At 43.2% G+C, this 18,881-nt stretch overlaps 1 protein-coding gene across 3 annotated transcripts in view; it reads right to left on the reverse strand.

The window, feature by feature from the left end:
* Positions 1-1,048: 1,048 nt before the first annotated feature.
* Positions 1,049-18,881, reverse strand: part of Cbx5 (chromobox 5) — a 41,283-nt gene continuing 23,450 nt past the window's right edge. For all 3 annotated transcript variants that reach the window (XM_070006147.1, XM_070006149.1, XM_070006148.1), the window contains exons 3-5: positions 18,176-18,362; positions 13,360-13,460; positions 1,049-11,206 (exon numbers count right to left, since the gene is read on the reverse strand). In XM_070006147.1, coding sequence (XP_069862248.1) covers positions 11,056-11,206; positions 13,360-13,460; positions 18,176-18,362 — 439 coding nt within the window. In that variant the 3' untranslated portion in view covers positions 1,049-11,055. The remainder of the gene's footprint in view (positions 11,207-13,359; positions 13,461-18,175; positions 18,363-18,881) is intronic.

Genomic DNA, 18,881 nt, shown 5'->3' on the forward strand with positions numbered 1-18,881 from the left:
TGAAAGAGCACCGTGCAGACAGCCGCTCTCATTGGAGGGAGACAAAAACCAACATACAGTTGCCCATGGGAGGGCAGGCGGCAGCAAACCTGGAGTGGTGCTTTCCTGGGGGCCTGAGGCAGGAACAAACCGACACAATAGGGATAGAACTAGAAAAAGATGGAAAGGGGAAGGGGACAGGCAGTCCCAGGCCTCTGAGGTAGGAAATAAATAATGTCCAGAAGGGCCTAGCTCTGAAGTGGACCAAATGGCTCTCCTGTCCCATGTTTATGGGGTCATGGACCATTAAGCCAGCCAACCTACAGATGTCTTCATAAGACTTTATGAGATTAGACGAGGGAGATCCTATAACTCAGCAGAAGAAAGGGAAACAGGAGGGGAGAAGCGCAGACTGGCTCCAGGAGTCACGCAGCAGCCCCAGACCACACATGGAGTCCGGAATCTTTCTGTCTGGGATCCTTACACACACACACACACACACACACACACACACACACACACACACACACACACCCCTTTAGTGTCTATCTTCACTAGATTCAGGGTTACAGGGGACTTGTGCTACTCAGTGAGTTCTGGATTCCTCAATATATTTCCCTGTCTCTAACCCAACTTTCCTGACCCACAAGCATTTGGTGGCCAGACAGGTTTCTTTGGTATCTGCAAAGCAAATCAGGAAGATGAAATACAAGGTTACAGACATATCAGATTTTTAAATGTGGCTTTGACAATTTGCTTGATGTGCCATCTCCTAAGTTCTAGTGACCCTTGGCTAACTTACAGAGGGCCCAGGGATCCTGACGGCTCATGCTTAGCCATCTGAACTTCCAGGAGCAAGAATGTAGGAAACGGGACGGGTCTCATTCCCTTGGACTTGCGCCACCTAGTGGCTATTTGGAGAAACTCAGAGACTAACAAAGCTGCTCTTCACTTAGTCCTCTTGGCTCCTTCAGAGAAGTGGGTGGGTGTAGTATTGTGGGCTAACATTCCAAGAATCAAATTAAAAAGGTGCATAAGACCCAGATCTTCAAACACCACTCAGGATGCGTATTTGAAAAGCAACCGTTTATTAGAACCAATACAAGAGTATGAAAAGAGGGAAGAGAAGGGTGTGGAAGAGGGGGAGAAATGAGGTCTGAATCAGATGTCAGTTGGGAAAACACAGAAATGCCTACTTTTAAACATTTACATTTAAAAGGTAACATATATATAGAGAGAGATCACTTGGCCTTTAAAGACAAAATCAAAAGCAGATACATTTTGTTGAAAGAAAACCAAGAAACACAATCAAAACTCCCCCCACAAACCAAAAAGTCCATATAAAGAGTTCAATTTCTCATTTCCATTCAGATATCTAACTACAAAGTGGGACTTGTTTTGCTACTCAGGACAGCGCCATGCTGGGAGAAACCCAGCCCCTTGAGTTTCTTATCCCATCCTGTGGGAAATGCTGGATGGCGGGCAGCCACGGGCCAGTCACATCCTGGCTCCCTGGCAGGAGGGGAAGCTGTGTTCTCCAGCCTCCAGGACCCCACAGAACTGCCTGGCACACCAGTGCTGGCTTACGCCAGGCATGGAGTCCACAAAGCACAGAGAACTGGAATATGACTTGAAGGAGCTGGGACCTTGTGCTTTTCCATGGATTTACCAATTGGGGACCAAGGAGAGGAAAGGGGAAAACAGTCCTCCTTCTCTTGATGGGGAAAAGAGGAGCTGGCTGAGCCCTAAACTGAGCTGACACTTGGGAAAATTAGAAGTAGGGTCCGAGTCTCAGACTGTGGACACTGTGAAAGACAACAGCTACCAAACACAGCGACCTGGATGAAGCCTTAAGGATCAATGTCCAAATTCTGAGCGTTACAATTACTTCTGAGAGATGGAAAAGAAATTCAATGTAGCTCTCTTCTGGGGTTGAGGGGTGTGAGCTGAGGGTGTGGTTGTGTTTATAGAATCATCTGGTTTCTGTGAGGAGGCAGGGGTTTAGGAACAGGAAGAGGGACCATGACCTAGCTGTCATGGGCCTGGGCTGGGTGAGAAGCAGGGACAGAGATGACAGAAATCAAAGCCCCCAAGGGCTTCTTTGCTCCAGAGGCAGTCTGAGCTGGCTCCACAGCCCCCAACCTACAGAGAGATGAGCAGAAGCAACCCTGCCTCTGATTTCCTAATCCAATGCTCCTGGGGTTGGACACAGCCTCCCTTTGTGAATGCAAGACACAGGAAATACTGGTGCCTCCCCCCCACAGCGGCCTCTAAGTGTGGACTGGTAAGACTCTGACATTCACAAAAACACTGTCAACACCTGAACTAGCAGCTTTGATGAGGGGTGGGGGCAGAGGACGAGCCAAAGTCACTAAGTGGTTCCAAACTTGGAGCCAGCTCCGTCAGGGCTGAAGCCTGTTGCCAGGACTAAACTTCAGCTCAAGGCATCCTCCACAGAGGAGCCTGAAGTATTCTGTCACCTTTGATTCACAATGCCTCACAACACCCCTGTGAGGTAGGTCAGTATTATTACCCCCATTTGACAGATGGGGAACTGAGGCATTGAACAGAACGACTTGCCCAAGGTCAGCCAGCATGAACCAGTCAGGGAGGTTGGCACACATGGTTGGCATCCATACAATTCCGCCATGTCTCTGAGTACACTCGGGAGCCAGAAGAGGCTGGCAGGTACACCGTTCTCTGCAAACCCCACTAGCCCACAGTACTAACTGAGGGTCTATTATCTACCTAGTAGAACGTGAAGAACCTTGGAGAAACCATCTGCTTCTGAAAACCACGAGTCACTGGGTGTTTTAAAAGAGAAAATTACATCTTCCATTTAAAGACACAAAGTGTTTTGAAAAATACAAAAACAAAAACAAAAAAGATCACATTCATTGAAGGGGTGAAAAACTAAATCACATCGAATTCTCAAAGTTTAGCATTGCCGGATTCCAAAAATACACAAAGAAGCCAAGACCACTCTCAGGGAGGAATGATGGGACTGGCTGCCCCAGTAGAGGGCTTGCAGGGCTGTAAGAGGTGTCACATGCGACACCCAGCACTTCCAAGTATTCCTGCAGCCTCACCTCCCTCCTGACCCCCAGTGAGCAGCAGCTATCCAACCATTCTGCCTAAGTTCAACCCCCAAGAGCTGTAGCATCTTAACTCAAGAGTAAGTGGACCTTCTATAACGGTAACTACAGATGGATTCCTGTAATATTCCTCCTCCTGCCAGAGGCTCTTTGACACAAGACAGGACAACAACAACAGAAACAAAAAAGACTAGCAGAGCTGCAGTGGCTCCCCATCCTAGCTACTGAGGAGGCTGAGATCTAGGGATCAAGGTTCAAAGCCAGCCCAGGCAGATGAATCAGAGAGATTTTATCTCCAATTAACCAGCAAGAAAGCCACAAGTGGAGGTGTGGCTCAAGTGGTAGAGTACTAGCCTTGAGTGAAAAGGATAAGCAAGAGTGTAAGCAGGCCCTGAGTTCAAGCCCAGTACTGGCACACAAAAAAAGCAAAAACAAATAAGCAAACTCTATTTTGTCAGGTGTTCTCAATATAATTTCCAGGCAGAATGCCCCTCCTTCCTTCTCTCCCATTTACAGCAGCAGTGTAACAGCAGGACTCCACACGTGACAGAAGCTCAGAGTGACATATCAACGGACAGCACAATGTTCACCAAGCACACACATTCCAGGAACCATTTCAAGACTTAAATAGAATAGAGCATTTTTCCCACTGATGGCTGATCACAACGCACAAATCCAGGTGATGACAAAGTTCAAGACTCCACTTTCTGCAATGACAGATGAGATTTAGACAGTTTGAAATCCCCCCCCCCCAAATCACTTCTTAAAGCCAGGAAATAAGCCAGGCACCAGTGACTCACACCTGTAATCCTAGCTACTCAGGAGGCTGAAACCTTGAGGATCACAGTTCAAAGCCAGACCAGGCAGTAAAGTCTGTGAGACTCCAATTAACCACCAGAAAACCAGGAGTAGCAATGTGGCTCAAGTGGTAGAGTGCTCACTTTGAGCTGAAGAGTTCAAGGACCGTGCCCTGGCTCAGAGTTCAAGACCCACGACGGACCAAAAAAAAAAAAAAAAGCCAGGAATAGTGGTACATGCCTGTAATCCCAGCACATGGGAAGCTGAGGCAGGAGGATTGAAAAGTTCCAAGCTAAGCAAGACTACAGAACAAGACCCTGTATCAAAAAGAAGAAGAAGAAAGAAAAAGAAGAAGAGGAGGAGGAGGAGGAGGAGGAGGAGGAGGAGGAGGAGGAGGAGGAGGAGGAGGAGGAGGAGGAGGAGGAGGAAGAAAAGCAGGAAGCTTGGGAGGAAAGGAAATGAAAGGGAAGGGAAAAAGAAAAGGGAAATGAAGAAAAGATTTAAAAGTGTGACACAGTGCCGGGCGCTGGTGGCTCACGCCTGTAATCCTAGCTACTCAGGAGGCTGAGATCTGAGGATCGCGGTTCAAAGCCAGCCCGGGCAGGAGAGACCGTGAGACTCCTATCTCCAATAAACCACCAGAAAACCGGAAGTGGCGCTGTAGCTCAAGTGGTAGAGCGCTCGCCTTGAGCTGAAGAGCTGAGGGACAACGCCCAGGCCCGGAGTTCAAGCCCCATGACCGACAAAAAAAAAAAAAAAAAAAAAAAAAAAAAAAAAAAAAAGTGTGACACAGTGGCCACTTGGGCCTGGACAACTGTTAGGGTCATACCTGACAATGCTAGGGGACATCGGAAAAAAATAGAGAATGACAATAAAAAGTTCATTGCATTCAATTTGGCCTAATTCCTTGATAACAGTTTCCTATTAGATTTTCCGATTAATACTGATGGCTCTCACCTAGGCTGTGATAATTAGGTTTTGATCTATTGTGACATTAATGATCACAATCAGTTGACTTTGAAATTGTCTTAATTAATGGCTCTTTCCTTGTCAGCCTCTAGTGCTGGGTCTGCCCCTCCCCCACGACTCCATTTTAACTCCTTCCTTTACTGACCTCAGAGACAAATAGCACCCAATGATCATTCTTACTATAAACAAGACTTGGAAAAAAAAATAATTTTTTTTCTTTTTCTGACAGACGAGCAATGAGATGAAGCTAGGTAAAATGAGAATCAAGAGAAAAGGCAGGAGATAAAACAATGAATGCCAAAGAGTCCATTTTAGAAAACAACCAGAAGTCAAGGATGGTATTCAAGTGGCAGTGACAGGCAGAAGTTAACTCTAAAAAGACAAGATGAGGTAGATTAAAGTTCATGAAACTCAGCAGAAGCAAAAAGAAACTAGAATTGTTTTTAAGAGTCTACCTAAAGAACATCACAGTTTAACCTTCCAGAACAGTCAAATTCCTGATCCCGAAATTAGCCAATTCCCAACTACCCAGGCAAAGCTAAACACTTCTTCTCTGACAAGCTTTGTTGCTTTTTAAAAGAGAAGCAAACAAGGTCTTGTTAAGTAGCCTAAACTAGCCTCAAACTCATAATCCTCCTAGTCTCTGCCTCCCAAGAGCTAGGTTTACGGGCAGCACATTACCACTCCCTGAACTTTAAAGTCAGACTATTTTTTTCTTTTGTTGGTGGTGAGGGGCTTGAACTCAGGGACTGGATGCTGTCCCTGAGCTTTTTTGCTCAAGGCTAATGCTCTACCACTTGGAGCCACAGTGGCACTTCCAGTTTTCTGGTGGCTAGTGGGCAATGAAAAGTCTCACAGACTTTTTTTTTTTGCCTGGGTTGCTAGAATAGCAATTCTCAGATCTCAGCCTCGTAAGTAGCTAAGATTTCAGATGTGAACTACCAGTGCCCCACCAGACTATTTCTTAACTGGACTAAGCTTCCCCCTAAACCTCCCTAGGTCAATTTGAAGTTCAAGCCTGCAGGATGGGTCCATTTTTGGAAAAGGTTTCTACATAATTCAAGCCCTTGCTTATAATTCATCCTTCTGCCATGTTTGACTAAAACATTTTAACAAAACTCACTAAGCCTAACTATGTTCCTCCAAGAGATGAGAAATTGAGGAAGACGTGAGCAAAACTGTTATGCTATTACAGAACCCACATTTAATGCTTTACACACTGAAGGTCTAACTATATTGGCAGAGTCTAAACCTGGGGGCCGGAAGCAAGGGTTTTCATGCAACAGTTTTCTCTTAGTTAGCGGCTCAGCATTTCTAACTCTCTGGAACAAAGCAAATCCTTGCGTTCTACGCCATAGCCAGTTAGCTCAGTTCATCCAAGACCTACTTGCTTCATGTACTTTCTGTGAAGCCAGGGCCTTGGCTTTCTACCTCTGAGCTACCTTGAGGCTCAGCCTCCTGTAGTCACCAACTGGACCCTGAGCCACTTGTAGTAGCATTTATTACCTCAAATTTCTAATAACCAGCTTGTCCCATATCAGCATGAAGGTAATTTGGGGCCCGGCTAACCAGTAGCTCATGCCTGTAATCCTAGCTATCAGGAGGCTAAGATCTAGGGATTGTGGTTTGAAGCTAGCCTGGGCAAGAAAGTCTGAGACTTTTTATCTCCAATTAACTACCAAAAGGTTTGAGAAGCAAAGAAGTGGCTCAAATGGTAGAGCACAAGCCTTGAGCAAAAAAGGTTAGGGGACGGTGACCAGACGCTGAGTTCAAGCCTTTGGACTGGTGCAAGTGTGCACACACACAGCTTCCAATTTTCTCAACTTTGTATTACAAGATTTGTTGAATAAAACCACTGTTGATGTGTGCTAATGTGGCTGGAATTTGGCAAGAAGAAACTGAGAAAGGTACCCAATCAGAGAAGACGCTTTTGAAGATAAAGCTGCCAACAGCTATAATATTGAAAGCATAATCTTTAGTGGGGGAGGCCAACATGCAGCCAACCCTGGCTCCAGACTTTCCCTCTTGGCCTTTGCCACAGGCATGCTCAGGGTCTGACTTCAAGAGTGAAGAGCTCAAGGATCCTTTTTTTTGTGTGTTTGTGTTGTTGTTGTTGTTTTATGGTCAGTTGTGGAACCTGAACTCTGGGTCTGGGCGCTGTCCCTCAGCTCTTCAACTCAAGGCTAGCGCTCTACCACTTGAGCCACAGCACCACTTCCGGCCTTTTCTGCTTATGTGGTGCTGAGGAATTGAACCCAGGGCCTTATACATGCAAGGTAAGCACTCTACCACTGAGCCACCTTCCCAGCCCTGTGTGTATGTGTTTCTTAAACAAAAATCTGAAGCAAAGGGATAAAGTCGTGAATCCAATGAGAGCTTTTCCTTTGACCTGATTTGTGCAAACAAATTGAATGCGGTTCCCACGCCATCACAAAGCAGTGCCAACAAAAATCTCAACATTTAAAAAAAAATCCCTAAAACTGCTGGGCCCCGGTGGCTCACAACTACAATCTTAGCTGCTCAGGAGATCTGAAGATCATGATTTGAAGCCAGCCTCAGCAGGAAGTCTGTGAGACCCTTAACTCCAGTGAATCACCAAAAAGCCAGAAGTAAAAGCTGTGGCTCAAGAAATAGACTCTAGCCTTGAACACAAAAGGTCAAGGGCAGTACCCAGGCTCTGAGTTCAAGCCCCAAGATTGATGAATATGTGTGTGGTGTGTGTGTGTGCCTAAAACCCGCCCCAATGCCATGTAATGAAGAATTCAGAGTAATAGTGCCCAAGCAATGGGAACAGGACAGGAAGGGTGCTTCAACAAGTAGTATGCAGAGGGGGTGGAGGGAAGGGCCATCTAGACTTCCTAGCACGTGGAGTGCCACAGGCACAAATGTTCTCCAGGCTTTCACTGCACACTGCCACCCAGGATGACCTTGCCAGCAGCTGCCAGTAACATGAGAGCCCAGGACCACAATGCCCACTAAGCTGTCCTTGGCAGACTCCAATGAGTAAGAGAGCACTGCAAAACTCTGTCGACTAGGCTAATGGTTAATGGAAGAATGAAATAAAATTCCGCATTAGAAAGATGTCATCAAAGAGGATTAAGCAGAGAAATCACTTTGAGCACCTGAGGCAGAGGTGTTTTTAAGAGTGTTTCGCCCTTTGGCTACTACATCTGCAGTGGGAAAAGAATTCCATGTTTTGTGTTGTGGCTGCGGTCACCCCAGCACCAACAAATGCTAGTGGTGCAGGTACTCATCTGTTTTCCTTCCTGCTGAGCAATGAAATGACTGCTGCCACCTCTGGCTCCCTACTTTCCTACAGAACCAGCCATGGGTAGCAAAGAGAGAACAGGTATGAAGAAATATAGAAGAAGTATATAAGTCCACATATACGATAGACTACAGTAGAAAACCACCACACTGTATTTGGGAGGCAGAGGCAGGATGACAAAGCTCAAGGCTAACCTGATCAGACATGGGGAGACGCTGTGTCAAATGACAACAGAAAAGACACCATGATTCTATAAATTAGAAAAAGGTGAGGAGGATTAAAGGGGCGAGGAACAGTACACAATACTGGGATAATCCTAGTAAAAGAAAATAAGATTCTGATGAAGGTCTTAAACGTAAACTATACCCATGGAAACCCCATAGCCCAGTTCTCAGGCCAATCTCAGAACTGAATACTGATGCTATTCACTGGCTAGAAGCCTTTTTTGCCACATGTTAAAAAAAACAAAAACAAAAAAACAAAAAACAAAAACACTTTCTCAGGACCTCTGCCCTACTTTTGTCCTATTCTCTTTTCTGTGTTTTTCGTACTTGGGCCTTACACTTACTAAACAGGTACTCTAACATTGAGCAACACCTCTAACCTTTTTAGCTTTATTTTTCAGATAAGGTCTCACTTTTTGCCTGTTCTGTAATCCTATTTATGCTTCCTGTATAGCTGGGACATCAGGCATTTACCACTGTGCCCCACTTACTACTTATGTAAAATGGAGTCTTGTGAATTTTTTGCCCAAGCTGACCTCAAACTTCGATCCTCCCAATCTCTGCCTCGGTAAGTAGCTAGGATTACAGTTAGGATCCACCCTTCCTGGTTCTACTTTTGTCCTATTCTTACCTACTCTAAAAATACCCTTGGTTACTTGTATGACAAGGCTACTTTCTGACAGAACTTTGATGCTTGTCATAGTGAAGTACAAACAAGTCAGTCATCCAACATGATGTAGCCTCCAATTCCTTCAGAGAGAAACAGAATATGGAGAGAACCCCTCCCAACACAACAACCGCCCCCCAACCTCCCCCCACCCCAGCCGTGTGAGGTATGGGCTCTGAGCTTTTATCCAACCCCACTGCCATTCCTAGCTGACTTACACCCAAAGCTTCAGTGTTTCAGACTGCCGTGTCACTGCGGCAACAGCTGTATTCTTGACTGTGCAGTGTAATTTCTGACATAATTTATACAAGCACAAATAATCAATCAGCAGTGAACAGGGAAGCAAGGTTAACAAATGCTATGAATGGGTCTATGATCTGCATATTATTTGGCTCATCTGTGGACTAGAGCAGTCCACCCATTCTCCTCATTGTATTGAATAATCCTGAAATGGTCGGATACTCCTGGCAGATAGCTATATGTTTTAAAAATCAAAAGGAACATCAATGGCTGATAAACTCTAGAATTAAGGCTATTTCCAGCACTTCTTCTTTTCCTCACCTTTGGGGCTGGGACAGTGATGCTCAAAAACCCTGCTATCTCCTTTGCCCTGGCTCTCTAGCCGTATCCCTCAACTCTAAGAAGGAAAGGACATGGAGAAATAGGACCTTTCTTGGAGAACAAAGCCAGAAGGACATGATCAGAAAATGACCTCTCAAAACAATAGCAAAGGAAGAGGAAGACAACAGGGAAATGTTCTGGTGAATAGTGAAGAAGGTTATGCCAAAGTGCCAACAGCAGGACCTGTCACTGAGATGGTTGTCTCCCATGGAAATTCATTTTTTAAAGGAGACTGAAAGGGGAAAAAAAAAATGAAAGAGCAGTAGTAATCCATGGAGGACTCTTGGTGGCAAACCCAGGAGTCAAGAAAGCTGAGCTTAGGACAGAACTGCTATGATTATTTAAAATACTGTGGCCAGTGGCTCCCCCCCAAGACTTCCCCACTGAAAATAATGGCATGGAAGGGAAACTTGGGTCCACTGAGGAGTGAGAGTCAGATCTGAAGCCTCTTTGGTAACAGGAATGCTTTGGGAGGCCACAAAAGTTGGGAGGGTTGGAGGGTGCATAGCACCTTGGCACAAGCAAGCACCAGGCAATCACTCACACCGGCATTACTATGAAGGATGGAAGGAAAGAATACATATTGGTGATAATAGACAATCGTATCCTGCCCGTACCTCACCGTCCTCTGGCAGTGTCACTTAGGGTCTCCTCAGTTAACAATGGGGATATTTCATGACAAATTTATAATGCCTTAAAGAAGCAGAAGCAGGGATGGCTAAAAACAAGGCCTTAAAATCCTGGAGATAAAAGGAGTGCCTTGACAAATTTCAATGTGAAGTTAAAAGTTTCAAGCCCTCAAAACTAGGGGAGTTATTCTGGGAGAATAGGTGAGGATGACAACACAGGGCAGGCTGGAAGACCATACCAGAGACCCTGTATTCTCCTGGGGAGAGCTAAATGAGGTTGGGACAGCCCCAACAGGTAGGCAGTTGATATTGGCTTTTTAAAAGCTGGGTAACAATCTTTCCATCCCAACCTAATCAAAACAAAGGTCAGCTCATTATCAACATGGTCTAAGAACCAAAGCAAGAAATGCACATTCTTCATCATTGTCATAAAATCCTCCTATCTAAAAAGCAATCAACTCTGAAAAAGAGCAAGACTCTAAGGTGATTAAAAAGTTAAAATTCATCTTGAGGTCACAGGGGAGCAGAAGGAAAAGATTAGGGCAAAGGGCAAAGGAAAACATCGTGGGGATGACACACAGTATGTGAATGCCTGGTCTTCACCGAGATGCGCCGATCATGAATCAGACCATCAGTTATGTTACAAGAGAACCAATCTCAACGTTCTCCCCTGGAGCACAGTGATAAGCACATTTTTTTTTCTTTTATGGATGTGTTTAGGATAGAAGGGGGTGGGCAGAAGAGAGAGGAGGCAAGGAGGTGAATGTGTTATGTACAAAGAGAAATGACAGAGGCCACCCTTCCTTTAGCTCTTGGCAGATTCTTTCTCTTTGTTTTCCGCGTCCTCGGGATATGCGTGCCACGTCAGTCTCTCTTCATAAAATGCTATCACAATTTGTGGACATTTCACATTAGCTTCTTTTGCGAGAACCAGGTCTGCCTCATCTGTGTCTTTCCTGGAAAGAAGAAAAAGAAACTTAGAAGGAAAGGAAGCAAGAGTGATTAAATCTGTCCATCATGCCACTATTGGGATGGTGTTGACTTGATTTCTTCTTCATGTCACGACTTCAAGGGAAAAGGACCCTAACAGAAACGGAGGTGTAGCTCAGTGACAAAGCCCCCCCCCCCCCACACACACACGCACACGCATATAAGCAAGCTGGCGGCTGATGGCTCACACCTGTAATCCTAGCTACTCAAGTGGCTGAGATTATAGGATCGTGGTTCAAAGCCAGCCCTGGCAGGAAAGTCCATGAGACTCTTTATCTCCAATTAGACACCAGAAAACCAGAAGTGATGCTGTGGCTCAGAGTGGTAGGACACTAGCCTTGAGCAAAAGAGCTCAGGGACAGTGCTCAGGCCCCAAGTTGAAGCCCTACAACTGAAAAAAAAAAAAAAAAAAGGCCCCAAGAGGAGAAACTTAAGTAAATAAACTGAATTCATTTAACTACCGATTCAGACAGGTACAGCAGTCTTTAGAATTTAGGCTCAATCCAAAATGATTAATAAGTTATGTTTATTCTACTGCCATAATTTTATGTGTATATTAGCATGTGACACAAATACAATCAAACCCACATGCAGCTGTACAGTCATGTACAAGTTGATTGACTAAGTTTTGAGTCACCTAAGTGAGGAAGTCCTCTTCTTCCTCACTTTCTGGCCTTTTAAATACTGAGTAGTTTCTTTTATCAGAATTGCAATATGAACAATAAGAAAATATAAACGTAGCTGCAAATTTCAATTATCCATGTTACACAGCTTTACTATCAGGTATAACAACAACAAAATAATCTTGTAACATGCTTCCTTAACCATGATTACAACTCAAGGAAAAAAAAAATCAAAATCCTCCTGAGCTTCAACTACCTCCTTTTCTAAGAAAACTGAGTTTCATTTGTAGAGGTAAGTATTATGGGTGAGGGGAGGAAAGGAAAAACATAGTCCAGCACACTTAAAGTCTGGAATATGGTTAAAAAAAAAAAAAAAGCTATTCAATATATGAACATAAATAACCAAAACATGCCTGGGTAGAGGCAAAAGAAGCAATCAATATGGCTGTTTCTCAGAAAGCATGTTGATTCTTCAAATAGAGGCTTCTAGGTAATCTGCCAGCAATATTTTGGTCAGATAAAATGTTAAGCCTTATTGCCTAGCACTTGAGGCCTTGGGTTCCATCCCCAACACCACAAAAACAAACAAAAACCTAGCCTTTCCTTATACAACTTTCAGAGTAATTAGCTTCCTTAGTGGCACTGTAGTACCAACCCACTTAAAAACAAACAGGTAGTGAGGGCCACACTATAAATCACTCTGTCTTTAAGAAACCCAACTGAGGGGGAAGTACTCCACTTTCCTCTAAGAGCCAGTCTTTCTACCGGATAAAGTAACTTGGGCTTTGAACAGTATCAACCGTAATGCTTCTTATTGGAATTGTTTTTCCCCTGTAGACATCACTCAGTGGTCTTGGCCCACAGTGACCTAAAGCCTCACCTGGCTCCCATCCCATTATCTCAGGCTCATAATCTTACAGTAAATGACGCAGTGCTGTGTAAGCAGACACTTAGGTCATGTTTACTGTTCCTACCCCAAACCATACCATTTTCTGACATGTGGGCTACTATACTATAATATGGCTAAATAGCAGAGCTCAAGAATGTAATAAATCCAATCTGTACTATAATTCCCATTTAGGACTGAAGTTGGTATTGATTAGGGTTTTTTTGTTTGTTTTGAGTTTTTTTTTTCTTTTTTGGTCAGCCATGGGGCTTGAACTCTGGGCCTAGGCGCTGTCCCTCAGCTCTTCAGCTCAAGGCGAGTGCTTTAGCACTTGAACCACAGCGCCACACTTCCAGTTTTCTGGTGGTTAATTGGAGATTAGTTTCACAGACTTTCCTGCCCGGGCTGGCCTTGAACCCTGATCCTCAGATCTCAGACTCCTGAGTAGCTAGGATAACAGACATGAGCCACTGGGGTCCAGCTTGATTAGGGATCCTTGAAATTCAAAATTCTTAATCTGGGAATTCTCAGGCTTGCCATCCCATCTTCCACATAAATTCAAGTCACTAGCAAAGAAACACAATTGTGAAGTGAGGCCCATTTCTCTCACCATTTCATTAGGAACATTAAATCACCACAGGAATCTGTTGCCCCAATGATCTTTTCTGGTTCCAGTCCTCTTTCAAAGCCCCGAGCGATATCATTGCTCTGCTATAAATAGAAGATGAACACAGGTTACAGCTTGGAGGGAGAGTAAAAAACCTGTTTCTCAGCTCAACATGGCACCACGCACATTAGTATCACTTGATATCATTTGTGTGTCACCAATTCAAGAGAATTCTCACAACTTAAGAAAATACAATGGTAGGTCAGTCAATGACAGTGATGTCGACGGATAATTTTTGCAAAAGACTCAGGCGTTGTTCTTGGTATTCTCTCCACAAGATCATGACTGACCCTTATCATGACTGACCCTTAAACATCCTTGATATCCTGTGAAACACTCTAGTCATCAGCTAGGAATTCCTCTAAGTCTAAACACTCTGAATCTCAATTTTAAACTGACTACCTCTATCTTATAACTTCTGAGATGATAAACAAATCCATATTTATTTTTCATTGTCTAAACTTCAAATATATCACCCTGTCTTTATTTTTGTAAACTTTTAATGTACCTTAAATGTGTCCAATAATTATAGTATTTCTTTTCACACAGTCATTTACATTATGAATGATCAGAGGTTAGAATGATTCAAGGCCAATACTATAAAATGGCAAACTTCAAACATCTGAAACATGAATACTCAGGAACCTGGCTGGAGAAGAGTCCTGTCTGCCTAATATGGAGAAGCTGTGAACACTAGAAAGCAAAACTGGACTGTGATTTCAAACTAATTAACTAACAGGTCATGAGTTAAGTGGTGAAATTTGGACTTTGCCAACTATGAGATCTAGACATAAAACATACTTTGATCCATAATAATAACACTGGTGAGGCAAAAAGGGAAAATTGTATTCAAACAAGATAGTTTCTCGAAAACCTCATTATAAAAAGAATGAGGGGTAAGAAATGTATGTATTATCCTGCCCATGTAATTGTAGCCCCTCTGTACAGTATGTTCTCAAAATAAAATAAAATTAAAAAAAAATAAAATAAAAAGAATGAGGGCTGGGAATATGACTTAGTGGTAGAGTGCTTGCCTAGCATGCATAAAGCCCTGGGTTTGTTTCCTCAGTACCACATAAACAGAGAAAGCCGGAAGCATGTGGCTCAAGTGGTGGAATGTTAGCCTTGAGCAAAAAAGAAGTTCAAGGACAGTGCCTGGGCCCTGAATTCAAGCCCCAGGACTGGCAAAAAAGAAAAAAAGATCATGAAACAAAGTAGAGCTGTGGCTCAAAGTAGTAGAGCACTAGCCTGGAGCATAAAAGCTTACGTACAATGCCCAGGCTCTCAGTTCAAGCCTCATAACTGACCAAAAAGAAAAGAAAGGAAAAAGATAATGAAAATGTATTTAGTGGCAACACAAAGGAAATCCGCAGATAGACTACCATAACAGATGAAACCTCTAGTGTCTGATTTCCATAAAATCTCTTTCATCTGATATGTCCCCTTCCTTCCTCTGGGAAATACGAAAGCATGAGGGGTCCAGGTGGCCCCCAAAGACACCAGGACATACAATAGGAAGGAAATTCCATGCATGGAACAAGGGGAGATACTGAATTTTAAAAACATAGCTTCTTTTGGGGTGCTTAAGGGGAAGACGTTCCCAGATGTGCACACAGCTGCTCACAGCTGGAATGCTGGCGCATGGACTAAGTAGTAAATCACTGCTGGCGGCTGAAACAGTTTGCCACATAGGAAGGGAAGGGGGGGGGGGGGAAATGGAAGAAAAATGTTCAAGCTGCTGAAAAGGAGCCGAGGCGAGGAAAATGCTAAAATCATCACACAGGCAGTAATCTTAAATCAGGCATAATGCCGACTAACAAATTTCCTCTGCAGTGGTCTAAAGAAAGAAACGCAATCCCCCCTGTACCTTTAAAACATACAATCACCTATCTTCCCAGCTGCCTACCTGACAGCCGCCAGTACTGCTGAGAATGCTATCAGGGGCCCCAGAAGAGCACCATGATATAAAGGGCACGTGGGAGCTGTTTTCAAGGTCAGCAGCTTCAGAACCTGGCCTAGGAACAAAACTCTGCTCTGGTCAGTGGTATGAAACCACATTACTAAGAAACATCTTTCTTTTAGAAGGACAGAAAGTCTAGGTTGAGGAAATACACATCATTCGTCACAAATACCTACTCAGAAGTCTTATACAATGTTGTTTTTGCTCTCTTAACTGAGCTAGAAAAATGAATCAAATGACAAAAGCCTGCATACAAAGGAATACTAAAAAAGAAAAAAAATTCAAGGCCTACCTCCTTAGAGAAAGCATTCACAAATCCTTTATCAATATAGTATATTACCATGATAAACAGACCTCACCAGAACAGAGTAGTTTTTAAAATAAGGTTGCACAAAAAAAGAAAGAAAGAAAGAAAAGAAAAAAATCTGACTAGGGAAACAAGGAAACATACACAAATTAAAGCTGGGCTCCAGTGGTTCACGCCTGTAATCCCAGCTACTCAAGAGGCTAAGATCTGAGGATCACGGTTCAAAGCCAGCCTTGGGCAGGAAAATCTGTGAGACTCTTATCACCAATAAACTACTAAGAAAAGGCTGAAAGTGTGCTGTGGCTCAAGTATAGAACGCTAGCCTTGAGCATAGAGGGGCTCAGGCACAGAGCCAGGCCCCAAGTTTAAGCACCAGGACTGGCAAGAAAAAAAAAAAAAAAAAAAGAGAGACCACTTTCATCTTAAGCCTGTGATCTCTCTCATTTTAATTCTTCCTTGTGACTGGCCCTACCTTACTAACATAGCCCCAGGCTTGGTCTTAAAACTCAAGATCATCCACCTCCCAAGTGCTGGGATAACAGATATGTAACACAACCAGCTAAAACCATAAACATATCAGCTGTGGGTCAGACAAGAAGTTTTCCATTTTTTATTTTGTTTTGTTTTTCCTTACAGTGGGGGGATGGATCCCAGGGTCTGTGCATGATAGACAAGTGCTCTACCACTAAACTAAGTGCCAGCCACTGCACTGGAGCTTTGTAAAAACACCCCTGGCTCAGGGGATTCCAATGAGAAGCTAGAGTTAAAAAGTGAATGTTCTAGGAAAACAGGCCTTTGGGTAAAATGAGGCTGAACGGGGGTGCCTGTGGCAGTGAAGATGGAAGAGTCTGAAGTGAACCCTTTCTTTTATTATTAAATTCAAGTGCATGATATATCCTTTACCCCAAAGACTTCACAACCGGGCTGGGAAGGTGGCTCAGTGGTAGAGCACTTGCCTTGCATGCATGAGGCTCTGAGTTCGATTCCTCAGCACCACATAAGCAAAAAAAAAGAAAAAAGCCGGAAGTGGCACTGTGGCTCAAGTGGTAGAGTGCTAGCCTTGAGCTGAAGAGCTGAAGGACAGTGCCCAGGTCCAAAGTTCAGGCCCCACGACGGGAGCCAAAAAAAAAAAAAAAAAAGACTTCACAACCTTGACACAAATGAAAAGCTAAAGCAGCAAAGTTTCTTACTGCAAAGCATGTGCACACACAGGCACATGAAACATAGATAGAAGAGAGAAGCAATAGCAATGTTAGTTACATCAGCACTAAAGATCGGAAGGACTAACATGAATTAATCAAACCAAATTTTCACAAACTTTCCAAATAGAACAAAAAAAAAAGAGATTGAGAGAGAGAGAGAGAGAAAAATTCTTAACTGAAATACATAGCTCAAAGCAAAGTATATAAGTCAGGCAGAAGTGGCTCATACCTGTAATCCTAACCACTCAGGAGGCTGAGTTCTGAGGATCGTGCATTGAAAGGATCCAACAGAAAAGGCTCTAATTAAGCATTAAGAAGCCAGACTGAAGGCATGGCTCAAGCAATAATGACAGTTCTGGATTGAAAAGCCAAGTAAGAGTGTGAGGCCTTGTGTTCAAGCCCTAGTACTGGTGAAATAGAAAGGGGGGGGGGGGGGGAGGAGAGAAGCTAAGGCAAGAGGGTCAAGAGTTCCAGGACAGCCTGGACTTATAGCAAGATCCTGTCACAAAAAATAGAGAGAGATGCCAGGAGTTGGTGGCTCACACCTGTAAGCCTAGATACTCTCAGGAGGCTAAGATCTAAGGATCATGCTTTGAAGCAAGCCCAGCAGGAAAGTCAGTAAGACTCATCTCCAATTAACCACCAAAAAAGCCAAAAGTGAAGGTGTAACTCAAGTGGTATAATGTTAGCCCTGAGCAAAAAAGCACAAGATAGCACCCAGGCCCTGAGTTCAAGTCCAAGACCAGCACATACATACATACACACACATGTAAAATTTTAAAAAAGAGAGAGAATGTAAATTATATGCTTGGAAATGATCCATTGTATGGATTTCACCTCAAGGAAAAACATAAAGGTTTAAAAATAAGTGCTGACATTGGAAAAAAGTGAAGTCCTAAGCATTTCAGAGCTTGTTTCCCTCATTAAAAAGTTTCAAAAGGTTTTTTTTTTTAAAAAACAATTACATGTGTGCATACACTATCCACTTTACAGCTTCACTGTTTCCTCTAAAATAACTAAACCTTCTGTTCATGGAGAAGGTCAAGTCATTTAATGTTTTACATTGGTTTTTTTTGCCACTTCAGTAAAAATTCAATTCTGTAAGTTACATTTCTCACTCAGCCAGGAGGGGGCGCTGAAGTTAATCATCATACCTCCCTGGAAACTTTTTTTCCAACAATTTACCCTGTAGGTTCTTCCTGAGAACAAATAACTAAAATTAAGGCACCTTGTTGGATGGAGATGTCAAAAGAATAATCAGTAAGGAAAAAGGCAAGAAAGTTTACTTACCTCTCTCTTTTTTTTGGATTTGATATCATCAGCACTGTTTGAGAAATTGGATTTCCTCTTGTTACTTTCTGACTTCTCCCTGGGTTTATTATTTTCACCCTCCTTCATCTTCTTATACTTTTTCATAAACTCAGAAATTAGTTCAGGACAATCCAAGTTTTTCTCAGGTTCCCAGGTGTTGTGCTCCCTGGGCAAGAAGAATGGAGAGGAAAGGCAAAGAATCAGGAATAAAATCTGGCCACTTCATTTCTTGTCTTTCTTCATTTCTCTGTCTCTCTCATTTTCACTTTTTGCAAAGCTAGGGATCAAATCCATGCTACCCAAGTGCTGTATATTCCTCGCCTTTCCCAATACCTTATGTAAAGAGGAAATCTTGCCAAAAAGGTCAGACATCATATGTGTTATACCTTAATAGAGATAAAATTTCCTTTTAAAACATTTAAGTTCATATATTTGATACTAAATCCTTGTTTCACTACCTGCAGATATGCAATCTTCAGGAAAAGCTCCACTAATATCTTCATCTGGAAACCAGATATACTTCTAAAGGCTTTTATAAGAATTTAACAAACACAAGAGGAAGAATATGACCGTTGCCTAGAAAATACAGCAGCTGTTCCTCGCCTGTGGTTTCACTGCCTGTGGTATTAGTTATCCTTGGTCAACAGTGTCCAAAAACATTGACTAGAAAATTTCAGAACTAAAA

This window comes from Dipodomys merriami, unplaced genomic scaffold (genome assembly GCF_024711535.1).
Source record: "Dipodomys merriami isolate MVZ:Mamm:240054 unplaced genomic scaffold, mDipMer1.0.p SCAF_699, whole genome shotgun sequence".
NCBI lineage: Eukaryota > Metazoa > Chordata > Mammalia > Rodentia > Heteromyidae > Dipodomys > Dipodomys merriami.